The sequence below is a fragment of the Botryllus schlosseri genome, chromosome 2, assembly GCF_051294905.1.
Source record: "Botryllus schlosseri isolate E-star chromosome 2, Bs_hap1, whole genome shotgun sequence".
Lineage (NCBI taxonomy): Eukaryota > Metazoa > Chordata > Ascidiacea > Stolidobranchia > Styelidae > Botryllus > Botryllus schlosseri.
This window is the reverse complement of record NC_137237.1, coordinates 8,033,177-8,053,856: the sequence shown is the minus strand read 5'-3', so window position 1 is coordinate 8,053,856 and position 20,680 is coordinate 8,033,177. Positions and strand designations below refer to the sequence as shown.

At 40.7% G+C, this 20,680-nt stretch overlaps 1 protein-coding gene across 1 annotated transcript; it reads right to left on the bottom strand.

Annotated features, from left to right (window-relative positions):
- Positions 1-415: 415 nt before the first annotated feature.
- On the bottom strand, positions 416-16,179 carry LOC145433280 (major facilitator superfamily domain-containing protein 6-like protein B). The gene is made up of 11 exons (XM_080310329.1): positions 15,823-16,179; positions 13,735-13,934; positions 12,714-13,300; positions 10,980-11,067; positions 9,446-9,635; positions 6,800-6,967; positions 6,152-6,279; positions 5,916-6,089; positions 5,694-5,845; positions 3,839-4,067; positions 416-2,413 (listed from the first exon to the last, which is right to left on the bottom strand). The coding sequence occupies exons 1-11, from the start codon at positions 16,044-16,046 to the stop codon at positions 2,241-2,243; spliced, it is 2,313 nt and encodes a 770-aa protein (XP_080166455.1). The 5' UTR covers positions 16,047-16,179; the 3' UTR covers positions 416-2,240.
- Between the last annotated feature and the right edge of the window lie 4,501 nt (positions 16,180-20,680).

Here is a 20,680-nt window from a genome sequence, read left to right as displayed (position 1 = left end):
ATAGTGTAGTTATTGTCAAACAAATGTCTACAGGTTTGGAATATCGTAAATAAGAGATCACATTCGACGGCGATACATCTGCTGTCATTTTCAGATGCCAATAAAACTACAACGATGGGTTAAATTTGAAACTGCCGGAAGGCTTATCAAGTCAAACCACTTCTGGGATCTTCTATAATGCAGAACCTCACTAATTACACACAATCAACATCCTTGTGTGTCTGTTGGGTATCCAGGGAAGGATCCTAATCAACTCAGCTACATTATTGTCAGAGCAATTTACAAGTAGAAACTTTATTATAATTTCAGCTGTGACACAAATTTGCGCGAGACTACGTTGGTCATTAACAATTGTTGTCCACTCCACAAACAGAGCCTGCCTGCACAACATATACACATCTTTTCCACACTGCCCTTAATTCTGCATGTATTTATTCAAATAAACACTAACACGATGGACCAAGCACAGATAACACTATAAATATATCACATATGTTGTCTATCAACATAATCTTTCAAGCACCCGACAACCACAACTCGCTAATATACAAACATAAACTTCACGGTCGTCAATCACCGACCCGATAAAGGAATGTGCAAAGTTATTCAGACACGCACTCGGATGAAAAAAACGAAGAAAAAAACACTTCCATAGACGGGACGCTATGTGGTCGAAAAATTTATCAGTTCAAAGATGACACAGTCTCGAATTGTCAGAAAAGAAGTAGTTTGATCTAATCTCATTGAAACGGAACAGTCACAAGACACAAAATTGTAACGAGATCACCTCAAGTCTGGTCACGGCAACACTTATTTACGTGCAAACACTCTCTTAGATTGATACCATTGATATAATACAGTATATTTATCGTAAAGGAAAGTAATCTACCGGATCTATGTTTCGGAAGACAATCTTACACACAAAATACATAAATTCGACATAATCTGCTTAAATATTGCTATCAATTGAAGTAACTTGGAAATAAAATTAAAGATATCTTGAAGAATGATTTGATGCATCGGCCCTGTTTCGTACAGTATGGATAACGGTGGATGAGTAACAAATTTTGCACGGATCCCACACAACATATTGAAGCGGATATTGCAGCAACCCGAATTTCAGACGAAAAGGTGATGGCGGAAACGACTGACGAAGGAATGAATTTGGCACGGAATGATCGGTCAATATATCGTGACACGGACAACTATTTTACAGTTTGGAATGGCCGTTTTATCGATTAAATTTCAAAGAACGCAATTCCGTGTATATTAAATCCAAAAGGATTTTTTACCGATCTTTTATATACTTTTAACCAATTTACGTGCATCGCAGTGGTATCAAAGCAGCTTAAGTCCATTTTGCACATATTGAGAAAATTAAGTTTAAGTAAAGTTTTCATCTTCTTTCAGCCATCTATTGGCCCCGATTTACATTGAAACAATGAGACACACATAACCACGGCCAAGAAGTTTTAAAAATGGACCTTCAAAATTTGAAAACTGGACAGAAGCTACTTCGATACTACCGCGACGATATGCTCGCCGGAAAGTCTCGCGTCGTTCAGGTCCATTCCTTAATTATGCATAGGTAGTCGGTCAGAATGTGGACGGGTAAAATCATTGGGTCACTACTCACAATGTAGGCTAACAAATCAACAGTTTTAAGATGTTCGTAAAACATTAATCTCGAAGAGTTTTCAATGCGTTCTGAAACAGTCCTCGCAATTACGGCAAAGACTCTTCTACAAAAACTGGCTCATACAACAAGGCACTTTCAGAGCATTGATGATGTAACGATCGATACTGCACAATTTAAATAAACGCTACTAAAAAAAACGAGACTACTGCAGCGCAGATTCCACATAATCGCGAAAGGCAATTGTAAAAGTAACGAGTTTTGATACAGCACTGACGTCGAAATTACAGGATATTGTAAACGAAACCTCACCACATACTTTCAAACAGTAGTAGCATTTCTAATAACTAGAATACACCAACAAAAAACATCGGGTGACCACTGCTTCCACCTTTCACCAAAGCTTTATATACCTTAATTGCCAAGTCAGAATCGAACGCATGCCTGTAGCTTTTCGATATATAGCCCGTAATTTCCCCATGGAAATGCTCACACGGCGAGCAATTACTAAAAATAAAGGCGGTGTGTATAAAAAAGGGGTTAAGGGTGAAAATTTCGGGGGCTCACGAAATTTCAATGAGCGCAAATCCTAAAACACAAACCCCTACAGCATCCTAGACTCTTTTTTCATACTCGACTTCAACCAGTCGTTTTCGTCCGATTCCGAAGTGTCCGTGTCGATATTGGTCTGAAATCTCTGTATCTTTTTCTTGTCCCTTCTTGTCTTGCCCTGATCGTCCACGCTAGAGTAGTTCCCGTTCCTCTCCTTGTATTTCTCTGTAACGGGACAAGGATGACTGGCTGGTCAGAGATAGTGCAGCCAGGCTTGCACAAACTAACAATCTACTAAGTTGATGGTCAGTTATTGAGTAGTTCTAGTTCTAGTGGTGTATTAAACAGCTTCTTGGAGGTACAGAACTTCAATATACAATTGAATAGTGTATTCATATTGAAATGAACCCGAATATTTTCGGCTGACACTCGTCAGGGGTAATCGTCAGCAACTAGTAGAGAATTCAAAAGAACATCGTATATCAACAATCGCATCACAACAATCGTGCTCGGAAAGGGTCGTTCGCCCTTTCATTAGTGTGCCTTGGAGTCGACTTTTTATCAAAATACACCAGCCAAGGCTGTGTCAACAAAAAGAGTTTGAGTATCATCTAAAATTAGTACATTGAACGCTCTCGTATTCGACATTTCATGCTTGTGATGTCATATTTTGTGATACGATTGTGGATGTACAATGTTTTTTTGAATTCTCTACTAACTAACTACTAGTTTTTCGAGTAGTTCTAGTTACCGATTTTCAAAAGTGAGTTGTTCTAGTTGCGCATTTGAAGTTAATTGAGTGCCAAGAGTCGTCTTCTGGTGTAAATCGTGATACCGGTGTTCTGTTGTGTGATGTTCTTGCGGCCATTGATAGCTCAAAGTCATCGCTACTTACTAAGTTTACTCTGTATTTTGGTATTCTGTCTCGTTCATCAGTAATTTTGTACTAATGCTCATGTTGAAAGCCGACCAGATTACGATAGAGTAAAAATTAATGAGCTGCTTCGGAATTGAATCTAGCTAGTTGCAGGGTTGTGACCAAGTCGCAAGGCTCCGAGTCACAAGTCAATCTTACTTTCATAGTTTTGACTCGAGTCAAATCGAGACATTTTCAATTCAATTCAATTCACCACCGACTGATTGATCAGTTTCCAGTTGAAGTCTTGTTAAACCGACTTTTAATAACTTTGTTTAGTGATATCGAATGGTTCGCATTTATAATATACTAATTTCGCATTTCCAAGTACCAGTACCAATAGACGAAATCCCAATAGTGTGGTTACTTTACTCTTTTTCGAAGTTGCAATGAAATGTTTGTCCTGGCCGTCTGAGTCTCGAGTCATATGACTTGGTTCGAGTCATACGCAATGACTCGAGTCCAAGTCGAGTCAATAAACAGATTGACTCGAGTCGAGTCATTTCGTATCTTGAAAAAATGACTCAAGTCAAGTCGAGTCATCAGAAAATTGTGACTTGAGTCAGACTCGAGTCGAGTCATGACTCAAGTCATTAAAACCCTGGCTAGGTGTGTTTCAGCCCATCAGTTGCGGATTTTCAAAGTTTGTCAGTGCTAGTTCTTCTAGTTACGGAGTTTTGAAAAGTGAGCAGTCCTAGTTTGCGCAAGTCTCGTTGCGACAAACAAATACTCACTGCCGAATTTCCGACTCTCGTTCAAATCGACGTCGCTGTCCGAATCCGACAGAAGATGGGAATATTTCCGTTGCAGTCTTCTCGGCAGGCAGCAGCATTGATACATCACAAAGACGCAGCCCCACGCCGTCACCAGTATCCCGCCTCCGACCAGCACGGGGGTCATTTTCCCGTCCAGATAATCGTAGAGAAATCCAGATATCATGCTCCCGAAGCCGAAAGCCAGACCCTTGGGATGGGAAAGGCGTGTTGTATTATGAATTGGAATATTCCGATCAAGGTAAACTCTGTTTTGCCGGACATTGTTTCATGGGATTGGAAATACCGAAATCATACAAGGCGACTTCAAATTGTCCCAGGGAATGTACAGGACGCCGGAGTTATTATAGTGTTTCCAGTGAATAAAAGAATTCAATGGACCGAAAAATATGGCTCCAACGTTTGTACACGAGTCTTTTACAGCAGTGTTTCTTAAATTTTTTCCAGCGAGAACCCCTAAACCGTTTTTGCCAGTTGCGTTGACCCACTGATCCTGAAATTTTGCAAGCTGACGACTAAAAAAAGGGACACGACTTCCGTGCGACTCGTATCTGGTCTAGTTGTCGACTGAAAATCTACCCGTTGACTAGAAAAAACCAAAGGTCGATCAATCACTTTCACGCTCAGAATATCATCCACTAGAACTAGAATGCAGACTACCAAGGGACCCCAAGTTAAGAGCCCGTGTTTAACATAGAATATAATTGGCATTTAGGGTACAAGGAATTGTTCGATTAGTAGGGACAGGTAGGCCTAAAACGATTCGAGAACAGAGGTGTTTTTATCAAGCAACAAATTTATACGATCTTGGCGCTAACGCGTTTTTTCGTCGACGAGAAGCATAGTTTCAACAATTTCTTCTCACCGTGGGAGCCTGGAAACTTCGGCTAGTTTATCGCACCATACAATGTATTTAGCGTAAGGCTACTTTGCTCATGGATCAGCACACAGTATGGTGGGTATGGTTGCCATGGTCGCAAAGTCAAAAATTATTTTGTTTCATACTGTCATGACATCATCATCAGTGGTACGGTACTTGAATACTTGACTTGGAAACGAATCATTCAGGTACCGGTACTGGATTTCCCAACTCTAACGAGAAGGATTTGAACATTACGCAGTAAAACCATTTCCACAATATTTTAGGTGTACATTAAGCGAACATGCGTCTTGGAAGTTTCAACAGCTTCTGACGTCCGCCATAGATATTAGAACAGCGTGAAACGAGGACAACAGGCTTCTTTTAATATTGGACACGAAAACCCAGTGAAATAACCGCATATTTCACAGAAACGCCGCATCAAATTACAACAAACCCTCAAAAGCGTGACACCGCGAAATTGACACGTCACGCTTAACGTAATAGGACGGCGAAACAGGATACATCATACTCTTAAGAGTTGAGAAAAGTCAGCATTCCCGAGAACATCACGAGGTATCGTTCATTTTATAAGGAACACGAAATTCGGTGAGTCGGCACTGAATAATGCATCCCCGGCGAGTGACTCTGTGTCAATCGATATCCGATTTCATAACTCTTGAAGGTATAGAACTTTAATATGCTAGGCCTATTGAATAAAATATTAATATTGAAATATATATCAATCACTGCCACAAAATCAACGAGATTACAAGTAATTTCCAGGCCGTTGGCATCGTTAGTATAGATTTACAAGCATTTTCCAGGAGGAGGTGTGGATAACGCGATTCCATTTCTCGTTAATGAGCATCGACTAACCATAAAATCACACTGATTATGCTAGACCCCAGATAATCACGATAAAGACTCCGCTAGCGAAAGGGACTAAATTTCTACCTGATACACGCTGACGTAAGTCGCGTGAAGGCTTCTCTGCTGAGAAGCTCGGGCAAACACGTGCACGCTGCTTATCTTCTCCGATCCCTCGTACGTCGATGACATCGTGGTGCTGGTGTGGTGAGTCACGATGTTCCAAAGACACGACAGGCCTAAGCGAGATAACAAGTGCGCGCGACACACAGCCTCCGGAAAGAAAACAGGAAAACCATGAATCGTTACCTGTTATGTTTAAAAGCTGCAGCGGCAAAATCACCCAAGGACTGGGCAAGAAAGCGTAAAGTACCAGCTGCGCAGCAATTGACAGCAACGACATCATCGCCGCGCTGCAAGGCTTCATTATTTTGATGATCTTTCTCCCTACAAGGCTCGAAACCATGGAGCAGATCGCGTTAACTGCAAAATCATCAACAATCGTAAGACAGCCGGTCAAGATATCTCCGAATGTTATACCGTACCGGATACGAAGCTTCCGTAAACCAGTTCAGAGGAACCCTCCATGTCCTGAACCATCCAGAACATGAAGTTTTGCATCGGTGCTTGCGTTATGCCGACGATTACAACAGTTATCAGGAGAAGGAAATGCCTGCAAAAGAGAATCGGGATGTAATTGCCAATACCAATAGAATATAATTTGCCGATTTCAAACGGTGACATACTAATCAGCGACAGTATTTTTAAACCAACTTCGGTATAAACTCCATTTAATGAGCATAAAAATCCAGCCGAGTAAGGAACTGGTACTCTCGGTATCAAACTGGTGACATATTCCAACTGAAAAATTCAAATTAGTGACAGTATTTTCAGAAATATATTACCTATAGACTGGTACTTCCAGTCCGACTTATAGTTTGGAACACACAACTTCTCAACAATATCCCAGAGAAGTGACCTTCTACAGTGCCGTGGTCCTCATAAATCAATCCAGCAGAGTACTGGAGAGTGGAGACGCTCTCACTTGGATCAATCGTAGGATTAACCAAATAACTGGCAAGAAATTGGGCACAAATTAGGCTATACTTACGATGCCGGGCGATTATCATAGACAAAATATTACAATAGGCAAAAAAAACATAATTGAAACCAATCGACGGAGTAATACCCACCTGCAGCTGGAACAAATCATCAGCGAGCACGACGGACATTTTTGAAGAGCGGCCCCGGAGATTCTGGAGCGAGTAGAAGTCGACGCGGAATCGTAAGACGGGTAAAACGGCGCTATTATGAATGTAATCCCGAGCAGGAACGCAAAGATGTAGAAATGGATGTGGAATCTGACAGAAAAAAATGATATATTCAGACAAAGGTTTCAATGTTCAAATCAGCTATAGCAAATCCAATGAATGACACAGCCCGTAGTGAAACACTGCACTAGTGTGGGCTACATATAGAGCAGGGGTGTGCAATTATTTTTCTCCGCGGGCCAAATGAGAAGCAGAAAATATGTTGGCGGGCCGAGTCAGAAATTTTAGCTGTATTCTCCAGCGTATTGATTTTATTCATAAATTGAAAGCAGTGAATTACACTAAATGGTGCTCAATGGATGTGTTGATATTGGGAAATGAGAGAGTGACGGTTAATTAACAAAAACAAAAATTTATTTTCCGTCATATTTCGAAACAATGGCGACGCCTCCCCCCCAGACCAGACCCCCATCAGGGTGCAAATTTTTAACACTACTTCTGAGAGAGATTTCTTGTATACACTAATTAGTAACGTTTTACGCCCTAATCGCGCAAAGCGCGAAATTTTTTCATGATTGTACTCAGTTTTACTGTCCGTTTACCCGTCTGCTATGTGAAAAGATATTGAAATCGCCAAAGCGTACTAAACTAAAAGATGCACACTATTCCAAATTGAAATTTCTTCATTGCCAAATATTGCCTATGGACAATTGGTTTTCGGTCAACATAAGGGAAGTCCTTTTCATAAGGGCCTCGTTTTGAGCCAAGCTTGCAGTTCTTCAGAAATTCGCCGTTCCTTGACCGAGTGTATATCTTCGTGTTATTGTCATAGAACCGACTTAAATTGAACTCCTTCAACTTTCGGAATTATTTTTTTGATATCCTTTATGTGTGATGATGACTCATAGAAATCACGGGTAGTGATTGACTTGTTTTACGAATTAGGGATTTGGAATAGCATCACGTAACAATTTGAAACAGAGACCGTGTAATGCGTAATGTGACAATGAAAACAAAGAAGGTTTAATGACTTCTTGTGACTTTAATTGTAACGGCATAATTTGCTACATTGACTTTATTTTGAATCTGGACTACGCATGAGAGGTACGTATAGGCTGCGTAATCGCAGCGTGTTAATGAACAGGCTTGATTGTAAACGAATTACCGGTTCAGTTTATACATCCTATGGTTTTAGTCCACGCAGCAATATTGAAAAGTAGGTTTTATATTTTGAATTTCAAGCAACCTTTCGCGGGCCCACAGAATAGCTCCGCGGGCCGCATTTGGCCCAGGCCTGATATAGAGTGACAATGCATTGCTTTTTCATATACTTCCCCGTAATGGACGCTAAAACACAAAGAAATGGTACCCTATTCAGTATTTCTTGGACTCTTTGTTCGTGGCCAATATATATCGCGCATTCAACATCTTACACACAAAGTTTTTTTTACAGAAATTAAAATCAACCCGCAGTTCACACGTAAATGAATGTAATATGTTATTGTGGTCTTGTAATTATTAAGACACGGCTTTTGTGCAGCATATTTCACTTCTGAGCGTGGGTATTGAACGAGATTAAGAAAAAAGACATAGGCCTACGCTCCAATACCATCCAAAAAACTTCTGCAAATCACCCATGACCAACAATATAATCATTTACAGTAATTTGAGAAAGCAAGGAACCAGCCGCATGCGCTCAAAACACAATAATGATGGAAAATTCGCACCAGAAAAACACTTGAACTTTACGAGCAATTACCCAGGATTGGACAGCAGACACCCGATCGCAATGCAGAAGACGTACTGCTTTTTAATCGGAATCCGGCAATAATAACATACGCTGCACTACACTGTATAGATCAAAGTTCAAGGGTGCGAATATATCCTGACAGGTAGCGATCGAGCTTACTAACAGGTCGATTGGGTTATTCAAGTCTAGACAGCGTGTCGTCAAGTCATTGACATTTGCTTCGTAATAACGGAAGACGGCATCATTTACAAATTACGCGAGCCATTCAAGGTTATAAAGAACCTTTATTGGCGCAATTATCTTACATTATCAAGCGAAACCATATTGGGCTCAATAAAATTCCTTATTACACAATAGGCGCGCTCTATGACGGGTAGCACGGCAGAAGCCACAGTAAATTCAATTGGTTTTTCAACTAGCAAATATCAAGTGTAGTGGCCGGCCTATTGTGTTAATATTTGGATTTGGGGTGTAACCAAAACTCGTGGCGGCCACGTGGAACGAACATAATTTCAAGGTAGTCGTCCGTTCATTGTTACACAAGAAATGAGACATCATAAACGACAAGATAAATGGTTTGCGAGTTTTTAAAGTCCATCAATTATTACGATCATACATGTATGTTACATGTAATTAAGCAGTGCCATGAATAAGGTAACATACACCACTACAGTATACCATACATCTAAAACGGACATTGCTACTTCCAGAGAGCTGTAATAACACGGAATTATAGTCTGCCGTGGTTGTTCAATTCAAATTACATCCTGCTGAATATTCTCATAGGTACACCAAATTGTATTGCAGTAGGCGCGTACCGGTTAATGCTTCCGTTGATGAGACACGGCGAAAAGTAGACGATTATTGAAACAGTTATCCCACTGAGCGCGGCGCCCACCAGAGCCGAGCTACGATGCTTCCCGTACTGGTTGAGATTGTCCAATTCGTCCAGAAGACAGTACAAGGCATTGTCGCTGACCATCTCGACAGGGGCGGAAAGAAATTCGCCTGAAACGCGACAGTACATATCGTGCCATTATCAAATCGAGCGAATACAATAAGTAATGATAGTACATCCTACAGAGTTCAAGCTACACACAATACATTGCCCAACTGTGAATACATGGTATCTTTTAGGTGTACATTTGAACAGCAGCATACACGCGTGTAGAAAATCCAGCTGTTTCCACGGTACGATTGTCTTGCGATAGAATGACCCGGCTAAATCGCTTAACTAGAATGGGCTGAATTGATGTGAGGGATTTAGACAGGACATTGGTTGGGAACAATCGACTACAGGTTCTCGAGTGCTTTGATTCCGAATTGAGTTTTATGCTACAAGTGAAGTAGCATGGCGTCACACTAGTTGAACTAGTCTAGTATGGACTATGGGGAAATTTTAAATGTGTACTGTTTATGCGAATACAGAGAAAATATTGGCAGTTCAAAATTTATACGCTGCGACAAAGCAACGAAACTACAATTCTCGTTGATAAGATCACTCTCACCGGAAGGAAAGGGGCATATAATGTAAGTACACGAAAAAACCGTCTCTCATTACACGACTCGAGTCCATTATTATTAACACTCGAATCACTGTAACCAGCCCTAACAACCACTAACACAGCATCGTATTTTGATAGGCATAGTGCCAGAGTTGCAGCAACAAGAAACTTAAAGGATGAAAGTTATAAATAGCGTCAAACAACTCATATCATTACACAAATCATATTATATTAATAACTAACAGGCAGATTCCTGTTATCAAATTAACAGACGTTATTTAGATGGAGGAGAGTCATCGCCCGTCTTGCGCTACCTAGAAAAAGTATATTTCCACAGCTTCCACAACAGTTACAGTAAGGAAAGAGCGCATCCCCGATTAACACAATAGTCTCGGAGTCACACAGGAAATGCAGTAACGATGCCAAGTGTTCCTTCTACCGAGTAGCAGGATACAGGCGTTGACAATTTACATTTGTCTGTTACACGAAAGGGCATGTTTTTACATGAGTATCGTCCCGCCAGCTTATCTCCAAGTCCTTTCTTAATCAGGTGATCACTTATCAGTTAATTATTGCTTTCCTAATCATTAGTCTCCAATTACCAATTGCTACTGTAGGGGTACTAATGAACATTTACCTGCAATCAAGACTACACACAGCGATTTCAGATAGTTTATTATGTCTATTATGGGCTAAGCATAATCCTCTTGGTCTGTTGGTCATGATCATCTGATCCCATGGTGTGCACAGGAAGTTAGCTCATACATAAATCACACATCCGTGATTAAGACGCGAAATTTCCTTTACGCAACAACAAATGCGAACATAAATCACATCAGTTACTTACCCGCGACAAGAATGATCAGGACGCAGAGAAAGAGATAAGAGTTCTCCGTGACAAAAGGAGTCAAGCTTTCAATAGCGGCGTCCTTTTTCTACAAATTAAAGAAAATGACAGAGTTGATTAATAATGCACTCCAATAACACAGGTGGTCAAAGTAGTCAGTGTTGCTACTCAAGTATAGACAGAGCAGCAGAAGCCCTGCCATAACTTTCCTCTAAATTACAAGTACGAGTAGCAATATCAACTATGTCAAAATTACTTCCAAGCAGAAAATGTATGCCGGAAAATTATTCAGGCAAGTAGTTTCAAAAAGTAGATACGGTCATGGGTGGCACACCTTTAGCAGTTAATCTCTAGCCCCAGAAATTACAGGGTGCATCTTTGTGACTAACACAAAAGGACCAATGACACCAGGTGTAATTTTGGAAAACATATTCACATGCCGTGATATGCCCCCCCCCCCCCCGTTGTCATGAAAATTTCACTCGGAAAAGTGATCCAATCATGTCCCAAAACCACATTCTACTTGTTAAAATACAAACTGTGAAAAGTAAATAGTTTTTCCGAAATAAATATAATTGTATAGTAGAAGCGCAAGTAGTCTAAAAACATAATCAGTGAAGCACTTGGGAACAAGCAGAATTAGTTCATTACTGGACAGCAGTGTTGGGATGACTCGAGTCATGACTTGACTCGAGTCAGACTCGAGTCACTTTTTCGTATGACTTGACTTGACTCGAGTCACTTTGTAAAAATGACTTGACTTGACTCGGCGCTTCAAAAATGCCGATTGACTCGTGACTCGGACCAAAATTTACGAGTCAATTTCAAGTCATCAAGTAGACGGTATCAATCAAATCAGTGTATTTTGTGCATATGTTCGTATTGTTCGCGATACGCTTGTGTCACTTGTGAGAGTAACCAGGAATTCACTGAATGTACGTTTGAATCATCCTCCATTATTGCATCACAAATATATTGACCACAGACGAAATGATCACAGGTTACGCTGTCGTAGTAGTATAGTAGTAGAGGAAGTAGAATAAGAATACAATAGCAATTAACATATCTATGTTTCTTGGACGGCTCAGTGCTAACATTGCATAGTGATCACCTTTACCAACCCTCTTGAAAGATTCAAATTCATATCAATTTGTTACAACTTCTCGAGGCTTCGTATTCGAACCTATTGGCTGATATTATAACAGACTGTAGCGTGGCTATACATAGTTGCTTATTATATTTGCGGTTCTACGTGTGCGTGATAGAAGCCTTCTTGCATGCATATTAAGCTTTATATTCATTATTTGATGCAAGATAAATGGCAAATTATTCTGTCTTACACACAGCTAGCAAATTGTAATGACTTTGAATCGTCACTGACACTTCGAAAATTCAAATTGACTTGAATTGTGACTTGACTCGTGACTCGTCCTGACTTGACTTGACTTGACTCGAGTCACATCCAAAAAACGAGTGACTTGACTTGACTCGAGTCACCTTTGAAAATCGATTGACTTGACTTGACTCGAGTCAAAATGTGCAATGACTCGAGATGACTCGTGACTCGAAGGTAGTGACTTGATCCCAACACTGCTGGACAGTGGACAACATAGCTATATATAATTCTAATTCTAATATGATTTGGAAGAAACTGCTTAGTTATCATTCCAATTCTAATTCTAATCAAATTCGAAAAAGATGAAAATTTTCTAGTTGTCAGAGTCTGCTCCTTACCTCCGACAGTACACTTGTAAAGTTTTTGACCGCGTCCAATAGTCCTATACTAGAAGTAGTCGCTTCTGCATCATCCACGCTACGCTTTACCCTTGTGCGGGACCAACGACGTGCGCCGACCCTCGACCTCAGGGAACGCCGGTTCGCACTGTGCCCGGCAGTTCCGGTTCTCTCGTCACTTTTCAACAGTTTGATAATATCCCGGACAATGATGCGTTGTTTCCATTCGGGCATGTTCTTTGTGACCTCGTACTCCGCAATAAATCCTTCAATGATATCGGTTTGATCGCTGGTTATTCCGTTGTCTTTGAACGCGCTCAGCATCGTCTTAGCCAGCTGATAATGGGTCAAGGCTTTTTTGCTTGTTGTGGTAGAAGTGGCGGAACTCGTCGGGACAGCCGGAGTGGGCGTCGGCGTTGAGAACTGTATTTCGTCTCTTTCGACGGGCACGGGCAGTGGTATTGCTGTAGCTGATATGTTAGGGTTGGAAATATTGTTCAATTTGTAAGAGACATTATTTGCCATGCCGCTGTCACTGGAATCTTGAATATCGTGCCATGTCACAGTTGCGGCAGAAGATGCAAGATCTGCGAACAGTAAAAGTATATTTTATAAGCATTACTATTACTGCTCGATACAATACAATATGGTTCGCAATCGATCAGTGACTATCAACCTTTACTAGCTTGGCAAACTCTCACGGCAGCCCGCAAGCCATTGGCGGACACCAAATATTCACAGAGTCACAAAGCCAAAAAGTCGAGATTGCAATCCAACTGCAATTTCAATGTCCTGTTGAGTTGCTGATTTTTACAGTGAGACATATGCCAGGGCTGCAGCGTTTATGCATCGGATAAATATATCAATGTCATAGCTCCAATAGTGCGTCAAAACCGGCATTTCATTTTTGAGCTACAATCTTGAACCAAACAATTGATTTAATTAGCTCTCAGACATTGGAAATGTGCATTGTGCAAAATCTAAATTGAAATAGGAAGAAAATATATCTAGAGAATCTAACCTTCGTCAATTGGTAACGTGAAGTTTGGCAGAAGTGTCGGTACAAAACTTCCGATGTTCGGCTCTATAATTGGTGGCGATTCATTCATACAAAACTTCACTGGAAGTGTGGGGTCAGCGGCTGGAAGTAATGTGAGGGACAGGTTGCTTCCGATCACGATGAAAATACTGTAGCAGAGGAATGCCCTCGTCTTGTTTACTCTGAAAGATAATATATATAGACATCGGAACATTGATGTCTAATGTCTATGGTCGATGCAAGCCTATGATTGGTAAGAACATGAAAGTAATCAACTCTACTACAATTACAAAAGTGGAATGTGCTAAACTATGGATACATCATTGAATCTAAACTGCATTTTCAAAACAACAAAAGATGTGGAGTCCTGTGATACTTAAACTCTTAACATTATCGAAAAATCGATGGATCCATTTGTAAAGTTTGAGGCATTTTATCACAGCTATACTGCTCAACATCGTATTCATATTAACACCAATGTACCAGTTGTGTTGTGTGGTTAGCAATCTATTTTGCTGTGTCGTTTTGAAAGCAAATAAAGCTGACAACAAGGCTTTTGAGATGAGTCGTGTAGTAACAACCATAGGACAAACCATGCCTCTCAAGGATATGCTTGTGCTAAAATTGTTTACTTATTTACCTTGCCTACTTCATGTAATCTTTCAGAAAGGAAGAACATATACTGCAAGATAGGACTTGCCCTGGTACTGAAGACAGTGTATTACTGGATTATAAAATCTGTTTTTGCAATTTTTCTTGGAAGTATGAATGCCCATGTTTGGCTGAAATGCAACTTGATCAATAGGAATAACCGTAATTACCTTATAGATGGATGAAAATCTGGGGATAGTTGCAATAGTCAAATTTTACGGAGCTCAAGTTAATAAACCCTGGTATAATCTGAGAGCAATGTCATGCCAGTAGCATGTTTCACATTTCTAACCCCATTACCCTGAATAGGCACACAGGTTGCACCCTGGGTCCCTAGTCAAACGATCATTAATGTAGCATCTGATATCATTTCCTGGTTTTAAAATTGTATTCATAGGAAATATTTTCTGTAGGGCTAATTAGACGCTGTGTCCTTTAACATGAACTATTGCCGTACAATAAATCCATTTCCTTTTTATCATTTGCCAAGGGCATGGCCCCGCGGCCCGCATGCAGCCGACAGGAATGTTTAGTATTGGGAAATTTTGTCTTTATATTTTTTCATAGAGACGAGGCGGAGAGCATAATAGCGATGACCTGTGGCAGAGGAATCTAAACCTATATTGAATGACCAAAATGTCACTTAATTCAGGCTACTTTTTCTAATTACACATTGATGGTCAATAAGTCAAGATATATCACCTTACAACAAAGTTATTAACTTGTAAACACAAGTGAAAATGGTTCCCGAGATCAATTGATGATATGTCCATGTATTCAATATGTACTGCTGCAAATTTGTGGTAGGCCTACCTATTTCAGTACTGTTGCAATAGGGAAGTTGCCCATTTTAAAAGCAGTATGAGAATAATGGTTGATATCCGCGAATATATACCATTCTCAAACTTAGAACATAATAAGATGATTATATAACGGAGTTGCACAGCCTGTAACGGATAATTGTATTATATAATCAAGTATAGCTTACTTCAATTCAATTCATATACAATTGGCAGTGATAAAAGACAGTTATATCACAACGTCCTCATAATATAATGTTTCGGATTAAATTAACTTTTTAAAATTCAAAGGGCAGAAAAAGGATAGCTGACGGTAGTTGGTAACGGAAAAGTACATTACACTTCATGCAACAAAATCAGAGAGTAGTAGCAAAATCACTGAATATTGGTTAGGCTATTGCAGAAGACAAGATTTTTCGTCACAAAAATACATTCAAATCCTTGCAGAATAGCAGAGAGCATCGTCTGCCAAACCTCTTAAATCAATCGTAACATCTCTTCACATGACTCGGTCACTCGGGTCTATATAAATTTTCACTATTTGCAACTGCAAGAAATGAATTGTATTGTATTGACCAATAAAAATATATAATTATTTCCAGATCTTGAATCCACCTACCTGTGAACAAGAGTCATCCATATTGGTGAAACACAGAACCATACTATCGACTTTAGCCCGAGAGCTAATCCAGTTTGAGAAGCAGTCAAACCCAGCTGTCGGAAGTACAATGTGAGGAATGGGAACAAACAAGCTTTTCCGCCATAGTAGAAGAAGTAGAATGCGCTAGCAATGAAAACCGATCGCTTCATATCCCATTGCAGCTTTCGGCCGTACCTGTCCATGCCGATATGCACAGTCAGATAATAATTAATGCACCCAATACAATTTTGCAGCAACCAGATACAGCATTACGTCGGGAAGTCGCAGAATAACAACACAGCGCAGCGAAGCGAATATGCGAATGGTAATAATCCAAACCTTCAGATTACTCAAGCATACCAAATCTAAATCCTAATCCATTACTTTTTCATGTTCAAGTCCATGTCCAATCCTAATCCGATTCCAACTGGAAATTCAGAAAAAATACTAATTTATGCAACAGAGGGATTCGAAAATTTTCTTACACAACCAACGATTCACTTGATTCAAGATAACTTAGTAACCATAAGTACATTATTAACTGATCTAAATAAAGTTCGTCGCCATTCGCCACACGACATTTCAATCTCCCAGAAAATAAGTCAATCCAATCCAAATCCTAATCCGACAAAATTTCACAAATCCTGTTTTTTCAAAACCTAATCCTAATCCATGCTCATCTCTGGTGTCGACCAAAGTCACTCAACTATGTCATAGTTGAGTGACTTTGGTGTCGACACAAGCAAATCTCACGGTTCAATGAAATTGTATCACGTCACAATTTCCATTTGGCTACAGGCAATTTAACGGTCATTTTTGACCGGCTTGCCGAGCATTAAATTTGATGAGTCGGGTATCAATCGAAAGCTGACTCTGCACTGATTACGAAAATATAAATTTTATTCCACTCATGGCCCTGGAACCCCCACAATCAGCCCCAAATTCTTCATTGTTAAGTAGGTTGGCAGTGTGACGCAACAATGCTGTCTGGCGAAACCAAAGACTAGCTCAAGAGCAAGGATGCGGCCGAGCGGCGAGAGTGGGATCAGCTGACGTCGCGGCAATAGCAATGAGCAATCGCGTCGCAGAGAAACATTGCGCTGTTGATACTTTTCTATGGGCTTCGGTATAAGCGAGCACGCCTTATCAGCCTTTCCTTGACTTTTAAGGGTAGAACTGGGTCCACAGAATGTATTAGGGCCCTACCAATTTTCGCGCATTATCCTTCAACTGATAGAGATATTTAGGCTACGTCTAAAATAGTCTACATTGGATATGTCACATTATTATGATATCGATTGCCTTAGCCCGCTAGTTGCGTAGGGCTCCAGAGACGCGTGGCGCTGTTGATACTTTCTATAGGCGCTTCGCTAAAAGCGACCACATGCCAGCCTTTCCTTGACTTGTAAGGGTAGAACTGGGTCCACACAATGTTTTTGGTCCCTACCAATTTTCGCGCAATTTTCTTCAGCTGATGGAGATATGTAGGCTACGTTTAAGTAGTCTACATTGAATATGTCAGATTATTATGATATCGATTACCTTAGCCGCTTGTTGCGTAGGGCTCCAGAGATGCGTGGCGCTGGTGATGGCGGGTGTCGATACTTTCTATAGTCGCTTTTATGGTTAAGTGTGAGCAATGAGCATTGAGCATGGGCATACATTACAAGCTTTTATTTGATCCGTAATGGTAGGACTTGGTCCGCGAATGCAGCAGGTAAAATGTTAATTGTTGAATAAAGTTTAACAGCAGGAGTGTCGAATTAAACTGGGATCGCTGTCCGGATTCAATCCGTTATTGGAAAGTTTGCGGGCCAGACCTGTCAAATGACTCCAAAATGTTACCACCAAATCCATACCTTTGTTTTTCACTGGAATATATCTGATATCACTATAAACGTTGACGTTGGAATTTGGTTTATCATTTTTCAATCACCAAACAGTTTTTTTGAATGCTGGGGACCTTTTGCGTCAAAAGTAATACAGTGGTATCACAGATATTTGAATTATATTCATTCTGTAGCCTGTATTTATATTCCTAATGTAACTTACGTAAAACGGATTTGCATTATTTTTTTCGCATCTGTGAATAACTGAATGTCCATTGTCCATTCGGCCCAACAGAGTTTGCATAAAAAGCGCATAGAAAAGTATCAACAGCGCAGCGTTTCTCTGCGACGCGATTGCTCATTGCTATTGCCGCGACGTCAGCTGATCCCACTCTCGCCGCTCGGCCGCATCCTTGCTCTTGAGCTAGTCTTTGGTTTCGCCAGACAGCATTGTTGCGTCACACTGCCAACCTACTTAACAATGAATAATTTGGGGCTGATTGTGGGGGTTCCAGGGCCATGAGTGGAATAAAATTTATATTTTCGTAATCAGTGCAGAGTCAGCTTTCGATTGATACCCGACTCATCAAATTTAATGCTCGGCAAGCCGGTCAAAAATGGCCGTTAAATTGCCCGTAGCCAAATGGAAATTGTGACGTGATACAATTTCATTGAACCGTGAGATTTGCTTGTGTCGACACCATATAGGACACTATGGTGAGAGCATAGTGTCCTACAGGACACTATGGTGAGAGCATTCAGTTTTCCATGGTGAGAGATTGTTTCCAACACTATTGTAAACGATTATGATGAAACTACAATCTCTACAATGTAGAGTTGCCATACTTCTCCGGCTTCCTGATCGGTAGGTCGTGGGTTTGATACCCGGCCGGGTCAGACCAAAGACCTGAATACTAGCCAGTCTTCCGGATTACCGGACCACGACCTAACATCGACATCGCCCTCCGCCACATACCACCTCGTTTTGTCGCTTGCGTCTTATCATAGCAATTTACAACGTAGCGTACGTTGTAAATTGCTATGGTATTATATTCTCTGCATTACTTTTCATTCAGTGTGCAATGTGCATGCCTCTTATTTACTTCGCCTAGACCAGGGGTTCTCAGCCCTTTCTTGGCCATGGCCCATTTTCCGGATTGAAAATGTGCTGTGGCCCACCTGATATCTTAGAGTCATAATCCTGTTTATTGCGTGGTCATGGACAGCGCCCAGATGCCTATTTCTCTAGAATATGCGCATTTTTCTCTAACTGATGATATTTAAATCTCAATCTCCCGGGATATGGAATCGCGCGAAGCGCGAAAAGAAATTTCAACTTGAATAAATATCCTCCAACAAACGACCAAATATCCTCCAACAAACGACCAACGAGACAATCTTGGGCTCCTTCGGCTCCCCCAATTGGGGGTGTGGGTGCGGCAGTTACGGCCCTGCTATATCATAAGCTAAAACTCCTAAGTAGATTATTTTCGTCCGCTGCTCCATTCGCGTCGCGAAACACAATGATCAGATCCCTGCACTGTGTGATTGGGACTTCAGTGATACTATTGTGGGGAATATTATAATCATTCTGGGCCAGCATCGAACAATTCATTGGTGAATGGGGTACTACAGGGAAGTGAAGAAAGATTTTTCAATATGCATGATATACTTTGTACGTCTTGTACCAAAACATCTGAAGTTGCGATGTCAGAATATTCAATCCAATGATACAATCAATTCCTGTGACTCTTTCATTATGTACAATGATTTCCATGCCGGACATTTTAAACCGACTTCAAAGATTAATGCGTTCCGATAAATCCTCAATCCATTAGGATTCGTTGCGGTGGTGCAGTATACCTTCACAAGAAGTTACTAATAATTTGCAAATATGGCAATTTTTAGCTTACAATAATACGGCCTGCCGAAGTAGCCTACAGTAAATCTGTAGATCAATTGCACTTCATTGCAAGTTCATTGCATACCTACCCCTTTCAACGGCATACGACATATGACCCTGCCGGAATACGTTTCTCCCTAACGTTTTGGATTTGTAAATGTTGACTTCATACGCGCCACTACGTCTAATCATAGTCGGATGAAAAGCTTTATGTAGCCTACGTACAATTAGATCAGTGGTTCCCAACCTGTGGTACGCGTACCACTAGTGGTACGCGAAGGTCTTCCAGGTGGTACGCGAGTAGATTCTGTTTTTTTTTCGACCGAAGGGAGTTATTAGCTCAGGTGGGATTGAACACAAAGATGGTTCTCCAATAAACTTCTAGCTTAGCATGGCCTCCTCGTACTCGACGCTAGCTTCTCACGCTATTCCCCAGCTGCTAATTTTCCCTTCTACGTGTGAGTGCGAGAAAGGATTTCCATCCCTGATGACTATCAAGACGAAAAACCGAAACCGACGTGTTGCGCCCATTCATGACTTTCGATGCGCTGTGAGCAAACGTATGCCACGTGTCGACCAGCTAGTGGAAAATAAACAAATGCAGCCATCGCATTAAATAAATTTACTTTTGTTGTTATTTCATTATATTGTTCTTCTTGTGACTGGTGGCGAAAAGAAAACAATTTCATGCATCCCGTCAGCACTGGCTGATAATGCCTAGTTTAATGGAATTTGTTATTATACCGCGCATAAGTCAAATACGTGATTGTGACGTCATAAATGGTTAAAACATCATTTTTGACCGCTTTCGGGGCGCGTAACTTCTGTAGGTGGTACGCCAGCACTGCATAAAACCTGGAAGTGGTACGTGGGTGGAAAAAGGTTGGGAACCACTGAATTAGATAATACGATCGAATAACATAAGAAATATAACTAAACTTACAACAATTCTAAAATTCTAAATAGCTCTGTGGCCCACCTCAAAAGGCTCTGTGGCCCACCAGTGGGCCATGGCCCACCCTTTAAGAACCCCTGGCCTAGACCCTAGGCTAAGGTGGGTGTCTGATCTCCAAGTTGTTTCGACACCTTCATATCTTTTCATTGT